The sequence below is a fragment of the Schistocerca americana genome, chromosome 2 (genome assembly GCF_021461395.2).
Source record: "Schistocerca americana isolate TAMUIC-IGC-003095 chromosome 2, iqSchAmer2.1, whole genome shotgun sequence".
Taxonomy (NCBI): domain Eukaryota; kingdom Metazoa; phylum Arthropoda; class Insecta; order Orthoptera; family Acrididae; genus Schistocerca; species Schistocerca americana.
The window spans coordinates 207863746-207884796 of record NC_060120.1 but is presented as its reverse complement, the minus strand read 5'-3'; the positions used below and the strand labels follow the sequence as shown (position 1 = coordinate 207884796).

At 42.4% G+C, this 21051-nt stretch overlaps 1 protein-coding gene across 1 annotated transcript in view; it reads left to right on the top strand.

Annotated features, from left to right (window-relative positions):
- LOC124593895 (juvenile hormone acid O-methyltransferase-like) overlaps positions 1-21051 on the top strand; it is a 190209-nt gene that overhangs the window by 129211 nt on the left and 39947 nt on the right. The window contains exons 4-6 of the mRNA XM_047132242.1: positions 9264-9492; positions 13935-14155; positions 17920-18052. Of these exons, the coding sequence (XP_046988198.1) occupies positions 9264-9492; positions 13935-14155; positions 17920-18052 (583 nt within the window). The remainder of the gene's footprint in view (positions 1-9263; positions 9493-13934; positions 14156-17919; positions 18053-21051) is intronic.

The following is a 21051-nucleotide window of genomic DNA, read 5'->3' as shown; positions in this document are numbered from 1 at the left end:
AACAGGTGAGGAAAGGACACTGCCTGAATTTACGTCAGCGACTTGGGCAGGTAATCGGAATGCTAACGGCCACAAGGCAGAAAATTCCGCTGGTGCACTTGAATTTCAAACCGACAAATGTAGTTAATTCCACCACACGGTGGCTAAATCTTCACTAACTCGAACACTCGCTGTTGCTCCCAGGAATACCACCAACAGCGAACCACCAACCAAGGGAACAACGTGAACAGACGTGGCTTCGGTAATTAAATCACCACTCAACTTTCATGCCCTGGGTCGGTGAGCCACGAACCTCGTAGCACTCGGAACAGCCCCCGCATGCTCCGACACTGCACAGAGACCGACAGCGGGCCCGGCCGAATGTGCCACGCAGACACTTGCTTGCTAATCCGCTCCAACCGACCGATTGGCTGCACACCGCCAATCCGGAACTATAAACACCAGACCGAAGATGGTATACGGTGCAAATATCGATACACACCGCTGCTGCCACACGTAAAAAGAGGAAGAACCACGGCATAACCGCAATAACCGCGGGAAACCAAACGCAGAGTAACAGCCAAGTTTTAAAGCAACGCATAAGCAGGGGTCAGCACGGCTCATCAACGACTTACTCGTAGACGGTAGTGTGAAACAAGCTGCAGCCATATGTCCACTCCTTCTGTCGTTAAGTATCTTTTAAGGAACAGGCCATACAGATACATAAAATGTGTACCTAACTCAATCGTCTGAATGTATTACAGTATAACAAACACGAGTATAATACTCCCGATGCCATAGTCAGTTAGTTCGATCAACGTCCCGTGTAAAGATCTTTTTGTGGCAGTTGCACCTGATGTAGGACAAATTAAAACTTTATTGAGCAACAAATATGTATGCTGAATTAAGGCCACTTTGTATGAAGTGTTCAGCCAATTTATAAGTATTTCACTATTAGTTCTTTAAATCACCAGAAGACGAAAGCCACTTCGTAATTACATTTACCAAAGAAAAACAAACAAACAAAACCTTAAAACAGCATTTTCTGTTAGGGAATAAAATTGTATAATAATTTCCACAGTGAAATTTAAAAAATTAGTAAAATACATAAGTTTATAAAGCCAGCTAACCATAAGTATAATACGAGGGTTGGAACTTAAATAGTGACAATTGTTTATTCAGAACCGATACAAATGAGTTACATGTTTGCACCTGTTACTGTCCTTCAAAGTAGTCACCAGCATTGTATAGAACCAGTTGCCAGCAATGTGGAAGTCGTAGTATACCGCTAGCAGAGCCTGTTCTGTTGATGGTGCGAATGGAGCGGTCTACTGCCTGTCAAATCTCTGGAACAGTTCTGAAGCGAGTGCCACGAAGTGGTTCCTTCATTTTCGGAATCAAGTCAAAGTCACAAGGACTTAAGTCCGGAGAGTATTGTGGATGGTACAGTACTTCCCAGTCCCATAGACCGAACAGAGCAGCCACAGCTTGCGCTGTATGCGCCCGCATAGATGCGAGGGTTGCGCAGAAAGTGTCGCCGCTTCTTTCGCAAAGCTGGTCGCAGGTGATGCTCCAAAAACGAACAGTAATACTGTGCATTGACGGTCTGCCGTGGAGGAACGTGATGCGTTAGGATAACACCATCACAGGCGTACACTAGAATAACCATAACTTTAGACCGCTCCATTCGCACCATCAACAGAACAGGCGCTGCTAACGGTACACTACGCCTTCCACATCACTGGCAACGGGTTCTACACAACGCTTGTGACTACTTTGAAGGACAGTAACAGGTGCAAACATGTAACTCTTTTGTATCGGTTGTGAATAAATAGTTGTCACTATTTAAGTTCCAACCCTCGCATCTATGGACCTACTAGTCCACTTTGCACTTAAATACAATGTTGAAGTATGTGATACCACTGAAGTCACAGTCCAAGATAGAGGCTGTTTGGCACTAAAAAAAAAAAAAAAAAAAATGCACGTGTTAGTGCGGGCTGCCTACATGGAGTAGCAAATCATCAACAATATAAATGGTGTCACCAAGCCACTCTTTCAGACTCCTTCTCTCCTGTAAAGCCAATTATAATCCAAAATAGCCGAACCACTTGTGCTATCGTGCAAAAATAAATTACAGATGGTAGAAGTAGCACAACTGTGTTTCGTACCATCTCCCCTCCTCCTCTCCAGGCAGTCACAGGGTAGTATTACAATGAGACAGTAAAATGTATTAAATTGCCGGCAAGTTCGAAGCTATGCATTAAGGAACTACATAAACTTTACTTGAATAGGTACCAAATTCAAGATATGCATTATTTCGGAGAAGGTCTAATGTAATTCTGTACACATACGTACCTCTGTTTTTAAGCAATGTGATATCAAAACTATCTGTAAAAATGGAGTCAACTTCCATTATTTTCATGGCAGTCATTGATTTTTGCATATACATACACATGTCTGTATTTCATCAACGTAATATTAAAATGATATGATAATTGGTATCATGTTCATAATTTCCATGAAAGTCAAAGATATTTACATAAAATGGTATAAGATATTTTACATAAAATGCTATATTTGCCTCTCGGTGTAGGGCACTGCTTAAAGAAATGGTGAGGGTAGCCATTTACAAATTCAGAATTGATCACTCTCCTTTTTTTTTAAAAAAAAGGAATGGGTAATTATTTAAAAAAAACGGATCGAGTAACCATTTAAAGAAATAGAATGGGTCATCAAAATGACTCTGAATCGTACCTCTAACGCGTCAAATTTTGAAACTAAATGTAAGAAGTGTGACACAGGGCGAAAAGCTGTGTTTCTGTCATTGCTGAGTGTAGGAAGTGGAGCCGACATTCACCGTTTTTCTCGTTTATGGCTGAAATCTAACACATATTTTAAGAATTGAAGGACATGTTGTATTACACATTAGACTGACAGACCTGGGGGAATGTTTCCAGATGGATTTTCACTCTGCAGCAGAGTGTACACTGATACGAAACTTCCCTGCTGATTAAAACCGTGCACCTCATTGGGACTGGAACCCAGTTTCTTTGCCTTTCGCAGGCAAATGCTCTACCTGCTAATCTACCCAAGCACAACTCACGACCAGTCTTCACAGTTTTACTTTCGCCAGTACCTCATCTCCCATACCTCATCTCCCACTTCTTTCCAAACTTCACAGATGCCGCCAGGTAGCAAGTGTGATGAACAGGGGGGAACGGGGAGGGGTTTAGCTGCTACACTACCCTGTCCAGCAACCACGTTCGCTGTTCCCTATGAAGGAATTCATAATAGTGTGTTTAAGGGCGCTGGCTGGCTTTACGGGAGTGACAAGGAGAGACACCACACAATAAATTCAGTTTCGGCCTTGGGAACGGGAGGCAGAGACCACGGTTGGTTTGCTTTCCAGATTAAAACAAATCTAATCAATCTACATTTTTTGTCATGTATTTCGTTAATTCTTGTCGATTAACCTTCGCGGTACCATGGGGGTTGGAGGCGGTAATTTGTATCTATGTTTTGAAAATACTGCAATGTAGTCAGGTAATTTCTATTCTAAAATTTTGCTTTAAATATTTATCGTTCCTAATGAACCCATATACCAGATTCCGTATTTGTTTTAAATCCTTCAGTTAAACGTGACCCACAAACTGTCGTAGCAGTAGATGTAATGTTTCACAATGAATCTCATATTCAGGATTTTCAGCTTCACGACCATATGCACAAATTAATATCTCTTTAAAAAGTATGTTGTGAATAAAAGTCAACTATAATTAATGAAATGTATATTTTTAAAATTTTTTGTCGAGGTCATAAAATAGCTCCGCACCCACTAGTTGTACACATTAAAAAGGGCATTGATTTTGCTAAGTATGTGCTAAAAAGTTCTACAACGTAGTTTTACATCAGTACCCTTACAAAAACTACGTTGTTAATATGAGTCAACAGCAGTTAATGAATTTTTAATTTTTTTTTTTTTTTTTTTTTTTTTTGTTTGTTGGCATAAGTATCCCCCTCCCGAAACTGGTAATAGCCGTTACTGAAAATGCATTGCTATTGCTAGGGCGAATGTGTTGAATATCAAAATCGACGATGATTGAAGTTGTGTTGAAAGTACTGGAAAGCGGATAGTATCAGCGGAGATAGCAGCTAACTTTACATATGGGTGATGTGCTCCTTTTATTGGGAACTACGAATTGTAGGCCTTGATGTTTAGTTACTGAAATTGCGATATTATAGTATTCAATTAATTTTTAGTTAGGAACGAGTTATTCAACGTACAGCATCCTGCAATGGTTCATTTAATCAGCTCGAAAACGTGCATCTGCATAAGTAACTTTATTTGATCAGAAGTATATGGAGACCTATATGAGATGTGGAGTTGATCACCAAATGTCACGAGAAGCGTACCCCCACCCCCCATCCCCAGTATAAATGCAGGTGGTGAGTATTGTGTTGTCAGTAGACGATAAACAACTGCAGAATGGATCAGACACGAGAACTCAGTGACACTGGATGTCGACTGCGGACTGCTGGTGCTGCAACTGAGAACTGGAAACGCGATGCAACATTTACAGCTAAACTAAGATCATGCGTGCCTCATGTACTAACGGAGAAGTATTACCTTGAGTGGTTGTAAAAAACTACATGAAATCGGAGGAAGGAATCACTCCTGAATTACAAAGTGCTAGTAACAGTTCACCTAGCACAATGACTGTGCATAGGGAGTTAAAAAGGAATGGGTTAAAATAACCTCGCAGGCCCTCATGAACCACAAATTCGTGTAGTCAATGCTGAGCACCTCTTGGGATGGACGGACTGCAGTTTACGCTAAATGAGTGACTCGGAGCAATGAGTCACGCTATACCCTGTGGCAGTCCGAAAGAAAGGTTTGGGTTTGGAAACGCCCAGAGAAAATTTCCTGCCATCATGTGTAATGCGAATATTTAAGTCTGGAGGAAGTGTTGTGATCGTACGGGGCTGTCCCTCGTGGTTAGGGCGTGTTCTGCTAATTGCGCTTAAGTCAATGCTAAATGCGGAACGATATGAACCAATTTTACAGCTCTTTTGACAGCACTATGTGTTCGATCAGCAAGCCAATGCAACCTGTAATGAAGTAGCATCTATCATGCAGTGGTTTGTGTACAATAATATTCCTGGTAATCGGCTGGTTCCCCGTGGGTCCTGACCTGAGCACAATGGAACATCTCTGGGGTGAGTTTGAACATCGGCTTCGCCCCACACTCCAGCGTTTAACTAACTTTTCCGGTTTCCCGATCTTGAGGAATAATCGACTGCCACTTCTCCGCAGACATTCAGACACCTCTGTGAAAGAGTCTCCAACGGAGTTCAAGCCGCCATAAGGGCGAATAGTGGACACAGCCCGTATTAGTGTCCACAATAGCTTGCTTGATCAGATTGTGTAAGGGTATAAAATTTAGAATGCAACGACTAGTCGTTACGGAAAGTACAGCTCGCGACTATATGAGGCCGACCAGAGGCTGCAGTGGAACACTACTACTTGGGGGCATTTAACTGCCTATGGATAACACTAACACATAAACATGACAAACACTGGTGAATCCCTGCAGCACAGCAAAATTAACTGGCACCGCCAGGTGTTAACTAGCCGACCAAGCGGCAACGCAGGGGAGCTGATCTGCACACTAAAACAAAATAAAACCCAACCACAGCCCTTACACCGTCATCGATTTACGAGCAGTCGACCACTTATATGACAGTCTTGGCCTGTCACAGAGCCAGACGCTGCAGCTGGCCCAGGATACCTCGCAGGTGCCCAGCCCCAGCGCTACCCCTTCTCGAACATTCTTTACGGCGACCTAAGCTATGACAACGGTGCCGGGCATTACACGATACCCAAAACTAAAGGCCACCCTATCCTCATATGTTCTGTCACAGATAGCAAGCAGCTCGCTACTGCTCTTATTATCCTACCAGACAATCGCAGACTCTTGACGCTTGCCTTGGCACATTTTTTCCCTCTGCCCTTGAAAACACTGCCCTTCTCTCGCTTTTCATCCAACATCTATCTCCTCGATGCGACCGTACTAGTGGATAATCTTGCCCAGCCCCATATTCCATGAAGTACTCGGTTAGTAACTGACAAATATGGAGGTGACAGTAGATTTTATGAGATGGTCACCACGTCATTGAGGGCGTAGACGGGCTCTACCCTTTGCGTAATAATAATAAAAAAAAAATGCATGGAACTTTCAGTTTGCGACCACGAACTGTGTAGGATCCAGTCGGTTCGCGTGGCCACTCAACAGCACATTCCCGGATGACACACTGTCTTAGATGTGTGTGCTCTCAGCGCCTGTAAATTTTTAAGTGTCCTAATTCAGTCTACGAAAATATTTAATGGGTTTAACTTTTCTCCCTCCGGTTATGAGAACTTGCGCTGTTATTAAGTAGTAATTGCTGGTTAGAACTTCGTAACTTTTCATGAGTCGCAACCCTCGGGAAATGGATTTATTAGTGGTTTAACGAAGAGGCAGCGCTTTTTACTGTCGTGAGTGAACGACACTCGAAAAATCTCGAATAATGCGCTTAATTTGTAATTTAACTTGACTGATTATGAGCTTTTTCACCCCAGGCGCATAATGTGACAGTGACGAGTACACTGAGGAGGGACTCTCGTGTTAGTCTAGAGACATTAACTGTTATGAAATACCCTGGGTGCTGAGCTGACAGTCTAGATTCACTATTTGTGCCAGTGGCATTCAGTAGCGTATGGACATTTTAATTAAAAAATTAAAAAAGAGTTCAATAGTGTAAGCTTAGGTTTCTGCGGCTGCTGTCACTCTCAATAAAATTCTCTTGCGCTGTGGACAGCATTGTCAATATATAAAACTGTGCGACGTTTCAGCCACTACTGCAAACGATCTTCCTCGTGGCTAGACTGTTGAATGTGAGAGACTTTAGATCTTATATAGCAGCGTAGGAAGCTGCCTTACGTAATTTGATGGGGCGCTTGAGGGCAGAAGGGGTGTTAGGCGTCCGTTATTGGTGGGTCCTTGTCATTGGTGGGTAGAGACGTATGTCACTGGTGTTCAGATTACGTCTTGCCATTGGTGGAAACAGGCGAATCAGAAACGGACGGTAGTTGTGACGTAGCACTGCGTACCCATTGTCAGGTGTGGGCAGCGGCGTGCCCGCGCTCAGTGTGCGGACGACCACCGCGGTGCCCCGCTCGCACGTGTAAGTCGCTTTGCGCGCTGTCTGCTATCTAATGTCTCTCTTATTAAGCAGTGTAGCTCAGCATAAAGCCCCGAGACAGGCCGTCTACAATAGTGGCCGAAACGTCGGACAGTTTATGTATTGACAATGCGGCCAACAATCCAGAACAGTTTGACTGACAAAGTTCAATAGTATTAACAGAAATGGGTTCGTCTTGGCTGCATAGATTTGTAGTCGCTTGCATTTCTGTCACCAGCCTAATGATATAGTGTTCTCTTACAGCTATTGTACTGCATCAGAAATCCCCAAGTTGCGATAAAACACCTTCCCTTAGGTTTCGTGCTTTTATGTAGCGTTTAATCTTCATATTTTCTTGTCAGGTATTCTTCACCAGCGATTAGAAGCTCGTGTGAGCGCCACATGGAAAAAAAAATGAGAGGCAGATGTTAATTTTCTTCTGGTGGACGCAATGCTAACGTGCCATCGTGTTTTTGTAACAAATTTGCCAAAGTAAATGGTGGGTCTCAGTACACGTTGGCGCGAACTGCGCTGTTCATTTAACCCGTCGAGTTACTTTAAATTTCCATTAAAGAAACAACCAAAAGCTTTCTTCCGACAGTCACAAGGAACGACCACAAATGATACTAGTCTATGTAGGAGCAACTTACATGCGACTTAGAACTAATACTTACGGATGCAGGTTCTCTCCTCCCCCGTCAACCCATCATCACCACCAGATAACGAATGGCCAGACACTTGATGACATTTAGGCTAGAACCCTCGAAGGGACGTTAACTACATTTCTATGAAACCTGACACGATCAAAGTTTCTGGAGTACTTTATCTTGATTTTTAATATAAAATTTGTCTTGGATCGCACATTCATAAAAAGATGCTCTGTCTCGATTGCTAACTCATGACTTTCATATTTAAAATAGACAGAAAAAATATTGTTCGCAAATACTTCTACGTACTTACAGTATTTACCCTATAAAAAGAAAAGAAAATGAATGAGCATAGCATCAGAGTTTCGTTACACTGAGTAACTCGTCAGATGTAATACAAACATGTACAGTGTCATAAAATTACTTTGCGGTCTATGATGCTACTATTTAAAATAGAGACAAATGCAAATCTGCTAGAGAGCAAAACGGCGTGCACGGTAGCATGATTAAAGTTATCGTATAAAAATCATACAAAAACACAGGAAAAAACTATTGGAAGTTAAATTACGTGCATTTAAGGATTAAATTTTAACACGAGTTTCTATGGTATCCGCATTTTGTAAACAATTGGAAACATACCACGGCATTAGTTTAACTATGTTTTTGAACGCTAAAACCGGTTTCATCCACCAGTGACGTTTTTCAAATGATTATGAACCCAGCGCCGTTGAGATACACAGAAAAAGGGAAACAGCAACTCGTATTCTAATCTGTATGCTATTAGTAACCAACTTGTCATGAAACATGTAAACGTACTCGTACGGTACACTGTGGTGTATATTATAATTTTCAGGCTGTTCTAACCGTGCACCACCAACGACAAAATCGGTTCACAACACTTACTTATACTGATCACATTACGGGTCTGGAGATGTACAGAAGTCTTATTTTACGAAAAGCTCGTGTTATTTGATGCTATTAATATATACAAAGTGTCCATCAAACGGTTCTAGTAAGAAATTCAGGAATGAAATAGAAGGAGTGGGTCACCAATAAACCCCTTAGGATCTTCTTCAACTGAACTTGTTATGGCTGCTGGAAATATATTGTTAAAGTGTGCTTCTGAATAATGGACACCTTTCTGGACCGGAGTAGGTGACCTTAAATTTTTGTAAAGATACTTAAAAATTGTTCCCATGGAGCGAGCTGTTGGTTTGAAAAATGAGGTATATTATTTACGATATTCATTAACGCGTAAATAGCTGGGAAGCAGTAGTCAGTTTCCTTCGGCCTTGTTTAAAAACCTCTTCCAGAAACTGACTAGTATTCCGTCTCTAACGGCAAACGGTTAACGTCCACCTTCCCATTAAACTGTATCCGATGTGGTGGGGGGTTTCTCTAAAACCGTTTTTCTTCCAGGCATCAGCATCTTGTTCCTGGCTGTGAGGAGGATAGACTTCTAACCAGCTTGGCTGAGCAAGAAGTGTACACCAGCATGGATAAGCCAGACTTGTACAACCTCGGGTGTGCTCCCCTCACGCTGCTGGCCGCCAAGCAGGTTGACGAGCTGTGGCCGGTCCTCACGTGGCCGAGGCAGCCGCTGCCGGTGCTCGACATTGGCTGCGGGCCCGGTGACGTCGCCAGGAAGGTGGGTTCTTCACTTCCAGTCACGTTACTACTCCATCAGAGAAATCGACGACTAAGCAACTCCGATGTATTCTGAAAAGTACCGTCGCTCTTGGATATCTAGGACCACCGAGAAAAGGAGGTACACAGAGTGTTCATTTTAACAGAAGACACTGTAGTATCTTGAAACTACACTTCGGACCAAAAAAAGTTCAAATTCCAATTTGCTTGCTCGGAGGGGGACACTCAGTGATATCAAACTCAACCCGCCACCCAACCCCGTGCGTGGCTGGTATGGGCGACTTTGAAATCTTCAATGGGAACGCCCGTTTTTTATTGCAGATTACGATTCTACGGCCAAATCTATATACTTTTGTCTGAAGCATTTCCTTCCTTTCGCCACAGATGACGCTGTAATCAGAGGAACACAAATGGGTACCCCATCCTAATTTATGATATGATACTCAGTGGCCCTTGAAAGGCATTGGGACCGCACCTCCATGCTGTGAAGTTGGGCCAGGCCAGTATTTCGTAACTTTTACTTGGAACCCCATTCGCTTCGTCGTATTCCTCCGACACATCGAACAGGGGAGTACTTGACGCGGCACTGTGGCCATGGCTCGCGACGAACTCTACTCTCCTTTTCCATTTCGAGTAAGTGTTCAAACGTAGTATCACCATCTCCAGTACACTTAATGATCCACTTTCCAAATGATCGTAAACAGGACAGAAGCATAGATGCGGGAATAGCAGCATCGCCGTTTCCGATGCTGTCGCCCATATCTTTACTGCCTGTTGGCACTTGCTGCTGCACTTCATCTTTTACACATCCCCAAAGGAAGAAATCCAGTGACATCAAATCCGGCGACCTAGCAGAACAATTAACAGGGCCACTTCTCCAGATCCACCGACCAGTGTAAACACGATTTAATAGCTCCGGTGCTCCAATTACATAATGCCCCGGGAACTGTCATGCTGAAACCACATACGTTGTCGAACGTCGGAAACAACGTCTTACAGTTGTACCGGTAGTTCCTGTTTGTGCCCCTTCAACGTACCGTCGATAAGATACGGACTAATGAGTTTGTTTCCTACGACGCCACAAGATATGTTAACCGACCAAGGACGCTGATGGTCAACTTGTTGTAACCAATGGGGATTGTATTCACTCCAGTAATGCATATTATCCCGGTTAAGGCAACCATGGTTTGTGAATGTAGACTCACTGGAAAATAGTTTCTCGGCAGATAACTTGGGGTCGATTGCATTTGTTGACGTGTCCATTTACAAACCACTACCCGGTTACGGAAATCGGCGCCATGCAATTCTTGATGCAGCGATTTGTAGTGTGGATAATCCTTAAGACGAAGCAATATTGTACATTACTACCTACGAACATATTCGAATCGCGGTGTAATTGCTTATCCGTGGGCTGTGGTGCACTGCCACTGTTACAGCTACTTCACTATCTTCTCCTTCAACAACAATTTGATATGCCAGACTACCAGTAAATGGTAGCTTTAATGCGCCGCTGCACATACTGAGTAAATGAGATAATGTCTGTCCATCCCGCTCACAGGTAACTCATCACCAGCAGCAACAAGGGCTTTACATTTATCACACCCATTCATGAATTTTAGTAAAGAAAGCTATACATACCGTCCTACGTACGACAATAGATTTTAGACTTGCTGTAGGATTTCTATTCTACTTGCATAATCCTTCTTCATCTCCTGATTTACAGTACGACCTGGTACGCAACAGGTGCACCAAATTTCGGGCACCTATAATAATTAACAAGAGAAGGATAGTTGCTAGTCACCATATAGCGGAGGTAGTGAGTTGCAGACAGCCACAACAAAAAGACTGTCAGAAAATGAGCTTTCGGCTAACAAGGCCTTCGTCGATAATAGACAACGCGCGCACACACACACACACACACACACACACACACACACACTGGCAACCCAACTCACACACACATGATCATAATCACCGACTATTTTCTTTGAAGGCCCTGTTGGCCGAAAGCTCATTTTCTGACAGTCTTTTTGTTGTGCCTATCTTCGATTCGGCACCTCCGCTATACAGTATCAACTATCTTCTTCACAGTACTGTTACTTTCTAACTGGAATTTTACATTGTGTAATATCTAACAGATCGATATATCCTTTTCGAAAGCAAGAAAAAACACGATGCTCACGATTAAGCATGGATTATTTATGCAAGGTGTTAAAAATTATCCCATAATTTGAGAGGCGATGCCAACGGCCTTGTCGCAGTGGTAACACCGGTTCCCGTCAGATCACCGAAGTTAAGCGCTTTCGGGCTGTGGTAACACTTGGATGGGTGACCATCCAGTCTGCCGAGCGCTGTTGGCAAGCGGGGTGCAATCAGCCCTTGTGAGGCTAAGTGAGGAGCTACTTGATTGAGGAGTAGCGGCGCCGGTCTCGTAAACCGACTTATGGCCCGGAGAGCGGTGTGCTGACCACGTGCCCCTCCATATCCTCATTCAGTGACGCCTGTGGGATGACGATGACACGGCGGCCGGTCGGTACCTTTGGGCCTTCCAAGGCCTGTGCGGACGGAGTTTTTTTTTAGAGGCGATAGTGTGGTCCAAACCAAGACAAAAATATCCAGTAAACATGGCTTCTAAAACGTATATATTAAGAGCTGTGACCATTTGTTCAGTGTAAAAATTTGTTTCACACGAGCCTATGTGAACAAATGCTCATAGCACTTAAGGTATATATTTTATAGCCCATGTATACTGGAGTTTTTTTTTCTTGTTTTAGTCCATATTGCCACCTTCCAATATACGGTACGATTTTTTAACTTCCAGTATAACGAAACATTGGCCTTTGTGTTTAGGTCTCGCGCTGTGAGGGTTCCATACAAACTTCATTATTTATACAGACAGTTCACCCATATCGGAAATCTAGAATCTCGACAACTTACCAACTTGCTATCAACAATGATACTGACAAAGTATTGGTCCCAGGAATTGCAAGGCGTTCGAAAATGTTTTAATTTCAAGTCTGAAGTCGGATTTCAAATGACAAAAAGATATTTTTTCGTGTGATACAATCACAAATTTACATAAACTGTGAAATCTTGCTTCATGCCAAAATTCATGATTCTAGGTGAACGGGAAGTAACTATAGTTTTGATGAGTGAGCTTTCGAGTGTCAAAATATGTCATAAATGGCCGTACCTCGTGACTTCACTGTCTTGGAAGCTTCACTTTCTTACTCCGTCAAGGGACAGTAGATATTAGCATGTGGCATAAATTTAAGCTTGATACGTTTACTCGTTCGAGAAAATGGGTTTTTGACAATTGGAGAGACAGATGGACTGACAATAAAGTAACCCAGCAGGGGTTCGATTTTTACCGACTGAAGTAAGGAACCTTAAAAAGAAACGAACTGTAAGTACACTGTGTTTTCATCAGTTTATGAACAATGTTCTGACACAAGGACACACAAATCTGGAAACGAATCCAGCTCAAACGCAGCCGATGTTCCTCACACCAGCGTTGAACGCTTGCTGAAGACGTGGACCCGACAAGCACACCCGACATATACAGGAGCCGGCCACAACCCATGGAGTTTCCACGATACCGGCGGGTTTTCAAACAGACATCGGTCGATGATGCGCCGCCTGAACTACCTTCCAGTTGACGCAGGCTCTACAGGGTGGTCATAAACAGTCTGGAAAGCTTGTAGGGGTGTTGCAGGGTAGGTTGTACTGAGATATAATTGTTGAGAACAAAATTCATACGTTGCGGCAAGTCCGATTTAATTAGCAATAGAAGCACTTGCACGGGCAAAAGTGCGGTAATGCACAGACACCTGTTAGTCCGTGAATTACCACTTCTTCAAATGCACATCACCAGCTAAAATGTGCCTTTTCCGGAAGTTATAAATTTAATCTAGGTGAGTAGAAGCTACATTTGTGCTGTCTGAGGAAACGAAGGAAGAACATATTTGGCAACAGCTACTCCGGTACACTGCTTGAATTCACGCGTTCAACTATTTGTCTAGCTAACTTCAATAATAACAAAATCAGAAACGATTAATAATAATTTCCCAGTGTAACCTACCCTGCAACATCCTTACAAGCTTTTCAGGCCGTTCCCGACCGCCCTGTACAGGCTTTAGTTGGCGCGGTGAGCTATGTTCCGCGGACAGCGCGGCGAGCCGCCCCCGTGTACCAGACCACGACACACGGACTGGACGCTCTGTAATCTGCACCGTGCTCTCCATTCGACAACTGTGGCCTCTTTCATCACCCTCCTCTTTTCTCAATATTCGACATGTCTGGAAATTGCACAGCACGGTTGTATCAATGATCTGCAATACCTGTGGATCGCTTTGCCTCTTCAAAGAAACGGAAGCACTGATTAACTTTATATGCTGTATAGCTTAGAAGAGCAAATCAGAAAGTATATTTCTGTACTGGCAGGTTTTAGCCCCGCGGCTGCCACCGGGTACGAAGCTGGTGGCCTGCGACATCAGCACAAAGATGCTGGAGTTCTGCAGGCAGCACAACGCGCTGCCAGGCACCATCACGTACGAGCAGCTGGACGTGGTTCAGCCCGACCTGGAGAACTCCGCCGTGTGGCAGTACGCGCCCTTCGGCAAGGTGTTCTGTTTGCTGCTGCTGCATTGGGTGCCCGACAACAGGTGTGTGCTCAGTTTGTCGCCCTATCCCATACCGTACAACAGCTGGCCTGCCTTATTTCTCCGATTGTAATGCAAGGGGGTTACACTTGATCACTCCAGCTATGGATTGCTGTTGTGGTACTTCCACGAGTAAGAAATACCATAACAATCAATCATACATTTTCTCCAATAATATTTTAAGTTTATCGATATGTATATCTTATGGTACGGACAAAACTAGATTATGTAAGGCTTGTTGTCAGACTGGCAGAAGAATGTGTTATGTATTAAAACGAAGTCACAGAGCACCATGCAACTACGAGGGCACGTCAAAGGGTAAAGAACACTGTTTAAAATAGAAATAAACTATTTTATATTCAGGCCAACCTCAGCTTTTGAAAGACATGACGTTAGGCAGAAGTCCGCTAACAGTTGGTTAAATTGATTTTCATTGAAGCACAATGGGTTTCTCTGCCTAAAGCCTCATCGTCAGGTGCAACATACGCGGTAAAAAGCAAAGTACAGCGTCACCATATAATGTGGATGTTAAAATTAGTAAACGAATGTCAAAAGTATAGTCACAACTTAAAAAGATTGCAGGCATACCGGTCGCTCCTAGTAAGGATTTACTATTCAGTGAATATCGTCATATGGCGTACCTTCATTTCTTAAAATTTGCCTGCATCGAAAAAGACGAAAGAAAATATTTTATAGTGAGTGGACGCTAAAAGTTTTTAAAAAAGGGACGGTTTAGCGTTAAAAAGTTGTCACTACTAACATGATTTGTCACGACACTACGCAGATTACTGTGTGGAAAGTGTCAGGTGACAGTGTCTTAGCAGTGTGACAGAAGGGCAGATCGGTGTAGGATAAAGCAAAAGCGCCCTGCATGACCGACAAGGAGAGACTAGCTGGCTGCCGGAACGGAAGCTATCCATGTGGACCGAGGCCCACTAGAAAGACAGGCCGCGGCGCGTACGTCACGAATGTAGGCGTGCGCTCGCTCGCTCGCTCAACTCAGCAGACGAAAACTACGTTTATACGTCTGTTAACTGGTAACTAAATGTGTACGTACTAACGAGAATTGCATCTTTTGCTGGAATCCGCTGTTATTGATTATTACTGTTATTAGTCCTACAACGATAGGAAGTCCACTACGGCTGTACTGGGGTACAATAAAATTAAAATCATGCCAAAATGATTATCAGTTGCATAAGGAACCACTTCTTGTATGAAATGAGGACTGTTAAGCAGAAGAGGCTAAATACGATAAACATTTATATCAAGTATTAGTCTTAAATTACATTTTGTTGTAGTACTGTTAATCAGTAGGACTTGGTTCAAATGGCTCTGAGCACTATGGGACTTAACATCTGTGGTCATCAGTCCCCTAGAACTTAGAACTACTTAAACTTAACTAACCTAAGGACATCACACACATCCATGCCCGAGGCAGGATTCGAAATCAGTAGGACTACATAATAGCAAATTCCAGTAGAAGATGCAATTCTCATTAGTGTGTTCACACCAAGCTGCAAGTTAACAGGTCTAGGAACGCATTTTGTCTGCTGAGCTGAGCGAGCGAGCGAGTTCAGGCCTACCTTCGTGACGTACGCGCTGCGGCCTGTCTTTCTCGTGGGCCTCGATGTGGACGGTGTGACGTCATGTACTCATGGCTAGGAGCGCTGGGTCGATGCCTTTACACACGAGAATAATACAGAATTTTATTACGTTCTAAAACTAAATCATACAAACAATCAAAATTAGACAGAATGATGTGGTGCTTTAATTTCAATTGGTTATTCAACGTGGATTGTGCGTTTTCGTTTACTCTCTCTAACATATTTAAAATGTGGCCTTTTTCTTTCTTATGGAATATTTTTAAATTTTCTGAAGGGCTTGTGATGTTGTGTCCCTCTTCGCTAAGTGCGCCGTTAATTTAACTCGTGGGTTATTTAAGATAAGGTGTTCCTGAAATCTTATTTGAAATGACCTACCGGTTTGTCCTTTATATTTATTACGGCAATCATTGCATGTAAAACAGTATCCAGCCGCTTCATTATATTTGTTTACCAGAGCTCATATATTGGCTCTGAGCACTATGGGACTTACCAGAGCTTTTTGCCTGGGTTTACTGCTTCTATCCGAAAATGTAAAACACGCTGAAGTAAAGTTTTACATCTCGTATGACTGCATTTTTTTCGCGTACTGCACCCAGATATGGTATTCTAAAAGAAATAGAGCGTTCCTTTGCCTTCTCGGGTGGTGTTTTGCTTTGCCCTTCACCGAGCTGGCCTAACTCACACCGGAAAGACACTGCCACCTTATAGTTTCCACATAGTAACTTGCGTACTGCCGCGACGTGTTAGAAGTGACGATATTTTATTGCCAATCCAGCCCCTTTTTGAAAACTTTTAGCGTCCGCTCATTAAAAAATGTTTTCTTTTCTCTTTTTAGATGAAGACAAATTTTAAAGTATGTAGCACACCTCTGGTCTCCCGTTAGAACCGACATTTTTTTTTTTTACCAGGAGAGGACATGGCACATGTTCGACAAGTCAACTGGAAGAAAAATAAAAGCTGCAAAGGCGTACTGTTTACTGAATATGTTCCTTCTTGATATGCATAAAAAACCACGAAAGTTCATGATTCGCTACAGGTTGTTCTGCAAGGCATCTTTGAACGAGAGACTACGGGGAGAGTAGTATAGATTTAGAAGCCGTAAAACTACTTTGGAGGAAATAAACCCCTCTGGTCTCTACGAGACATGAAAAAAATCTCATTCACGCTTTCAACTCAACGGAAAAAGAAGGAAAGGGCAATATAGATGGGTACAGGGGAGAAGCTGCTGGTTTCATTAAAAACAAAACGGCATATCCCGTTGTGGCTTCTCCCCCACATCCCCCTGCCGTCCACAGTATCGGCATCTATTCGAGCTATGTGATATAGCAGAAGAAAATGAAGACAACATGGTCGTTATGAAATAATATTAGGAAAGGTGTTGGACGCGAAAACGTATCCCTTTCATCGTGCCAGAATGAGAATTTCAAAAAAATCACAATTGGATGCAATGATAGTAAAAAAAATGCCGTCGATAGCGCCTTAGCTGCAAAATTCAGCAGAAGTGTCCTTCCCTGTCCCTTAGAGTCCGTTAGAAGAACATGTCGCTTTAATTCCAGGCTATGTACAACAATAGTATATTCGTAAGATAAATTTAAAAACTCTTTCATTAATCAGTTGGAGGATAGACATCTTACATTTTTAGAAAAACTGTTCTTTGCCCCTAAAAGGTTGTAATTTTACAATTAGTCTATAATTTAATGCAACATTTGAAGCCACAGGAACAAAAAAGCTGTAGTCAGTAATTTTTTTATGGAATTAATGAAGTGCAATTCTGAATTTTCACCAAGGTGTGCTCAATCTGCTGGTTTTCAAATAGCACAAGATATCAACAGAGAGCAAGGAATGGTTACATTGAAGACCTATAACGACACTGAATTTACCGTTACATGTAATTTCATTTTTGTGCTCACATTTACAATGTTATCGTTCTCATAATGTGTTCGGCGTTGTGAACAGCAAGTTCAAGCCTGTTAATTTAACTTCGTTTGCATAATGTGAAATTAAAATCACCTTATTTTGTGTGGGGTTTTAGTATTAGTGTTGTACATTTTCACCACAAAATAGTTTTGTTGTAATTCGTTCATTTGATTCTTACAAAAAATCAAAAAGTCTTATGTGTCCTCCACTGGGGCAACGCCTCCTAAGACATTAATATTTTCACAGGCGCGCTGTCCAGAACATTCAAAAGCTGTTGGTGCCTGGAGGAGAGGCTGTCTTCAGCATAATAGCTAACATGGTGTTTTACACAGCGTTTGAAGAAATGGCGAAAGACTCACGTTGGGCGCGGTACATGCAGGTAACCCTTAGGCCTACCCGATATTCTCCTAAATCTTAGAAATACTTGGGAAATTATGTTTAATAATTCTAAAAATGCCCTACCTCAGGAGAAGTCAACCTGTTTAGCCTGCCACCCACTTTTGTTTCTGTGTTAGTTGTAAAATTTTCTAACCGTCCACCGATTACACAGTAAATATGATTTATGAAGTAGGGATAAGTTTACTTTAGAAAATTTATAAAGCCGAGCTACATCAAGTTAAAACATACAATAGCCAGTCCTTTATTGTCAACCCCCTGCTACGATCATCAACAGGAGTCTTCTGGTGTCCCGTGGTTAATGAATAGGGCTAATTATAGGGCAGAGAGAGGCATCCGAGCACTCAGTCTTCCCGAGTTTCATGTACGATAAGAACCGGAAGATGCGGTATTACCGGTCAAGCTGATAACAATAAATTATACTGCACTATCCCTTGGAATATGGCTGAACTGGAATGCAATCACACTACTGTCTATGGCTCTACGTTGTCTAGGTGTCTGATTGCATCAGCCGGATCTTGTTCAATTGATAATTCACATGAACGCAGTTCCCTCGAACTGTACAAACAAATAAGTTACAATAAATTTTGTGGCCAATGCAAAGAGTTTGCAATAAATTTAAAAAATTTATTTCAGCAGATTCCATAAACACTTTTCCTGGTGCCTTTTGTCCGCCTCAACTGGTATTTAAAGCAAAATCATGCACCAGATGTGCTTAAAAGGAAATGTGAAAGTCCATAGATCGTCTCGTGTACCTCCATACAACGTAGGTAACAATGTAAAATTTCTAACTTGTGAGCGCTGATGCGCCAAGTAAGTCACTGTTCGAATGATACGAGGGCTTGTAGAAAAGCAATATCTCCGAATTTTTAATTCTGTTCTCTATACTGGTAGAGGTACTAAACGTCTGGCTTATTTCTCAGTCGACTGACGTAAGATGGTTTCGAATTGTAGCGTGTTAAATAGCGGTATGTACCGCAACTATGTCGGTGCGTAAGAAACAATGTGTTGTAATGGAGTGTCTAACCGCAGACAACGTGCATCCAATTGAAATCGATAGAAGAATGAAAGCTATGTGTGGTGATGATTGTATCGACATCACTAATGTCCGACGCTGGGCTGTTCGTGCTCTTAATGAAGGGAGTAAAAATCGTCGAAGGAGACCAAGAGATGAATACAGTAAGTAGATTCAGAACCATGTAGCCTGCAGTATTTATTTGGGTATGAAGAGACTTGCACATTGTAGAATAGCATGGAGAGCTGCATCAAAGCAGTCTTCGGACAGACGGCCACAATAACAACAACCTCATTGTGAGTGACAGAGCACAATCTCTTTCCAATCTTAAAGAACAGCTTAGAAGACTTCGCTTTAATAGCGATGAAGCAGTGTAATTAGAGGTAAGGTTTTGGTTCCGTCAGAAAGTGAAATATTCTACAATGGCTGATCAACAAACCGGACTCTAGCTGGGCGAATGTCTTCGTCACCAAGGTGGCTGCGTTGAGAAATAAGTCTATAGACATGAAAAATAATGAAGTAGATATTAATAAAGCTTGTTTAATTTAAAAAGTTTTGCGATTTTTCGAATTAAAAAAGTTCGGAGTCATTCAAGTTCAGCACATCCTCGCAAATACGATTCTCGACTGAACTCAAGCCACAAACCTAGCGGGTATCCCGGGAGCAGTGGTCAGTATTGAGGAATATGACAGGAACGATCATTCGAAGCAACAATGCCCAGTAAACATTGACTGTAAAATTCATGATTAATGAGCCTTGAGCACCTGTTCATCATCGATACTGTGAAACCAATCGCACATCGACAACGACCATATACTCTGCAACTTACGCAGAATCGTCACTGGAGAGTGGGACAAACTGGACCAGGGCTGGCTTGATAATCTCATCGAAGATACATAAGCAAAGGTTTAAAGTCTGAACATATTAACGTTGGCCCAGAAATGCTGTGAAAAACCTCTAGTGGGCAGCAGAGGATTTTGTCCTTACACAAATGTCTGTGTGTTTGATTTGGCGATCTGAATACATCCCAAATGAAAACAATCGCTTGCTTCAGGCCAATTTTTCTTTTCTGTCCCGTGAATTTCCAAATAAAAGGGCGATGCACAACATTTGTTGTTGCGTGTATTTTTTGAGGAAATAAATGCAGATGTCTCGAAGTGTTTGGGTGACAATTTGCCTATTGTTTCATTTCTCCAGAGAGTGGAGAATTCAGCATACGTCCTATGTCCAGAACATCTGCTATGAATTTCGCCTTGATCATTAATAATAAATTTTATCATCATTGCTTTTTCTCAATTCTATTACAATATGTAGATTTTATTTTAATAAAACGGATTGCTCTTCATAACCTCACTTCGAGAGCCAACTGCTGAGCAGACAGCTGTCACAACGCAAGCACTTTCGGCGCTGAGGTGTCATCAAGAGCAACCACTCGTGACAGACGAGACTTGTTACATTGGTACAACGCCAGAGGTCCTGCAGTAGACTCACTTGTCACGAGTAGTCAATGGAGACAACAAAATCGTTCACGTGAAAGGGGCTTTAGACGCAATCTGCCGAGACTTTCCAAAATAACCAGTTCTTAGCAGCCGAATCTGCACTAGTATATCATTACGATTTCTACAGGGTGAGAATTATTGAACTATTTGAATAAAACGTAAATTAGTTACAAACTACGGCGTGCACACAATTTATTCAACATATGAACGTCACTACAAATATTCGGATTTAGATTACGACATGTTCGATATTGCAGCCGTCATTGGCGATGGTGTGGCGCAGACGAATAACGAAATTCTGCATGACCCGCTTAAGTGTCGGAACAGCGATGCTGTCGATGACCTCCTTAATGGCTGTTTGCAGCTCAGAGATGGTTTTGGGGTTATTGCTGCAAACGTGTCATTAATATAGCCCCACAAAAAGATGTCGCATATGTTCCGATCCAGAGGATATGGCGGCCAGTTGAG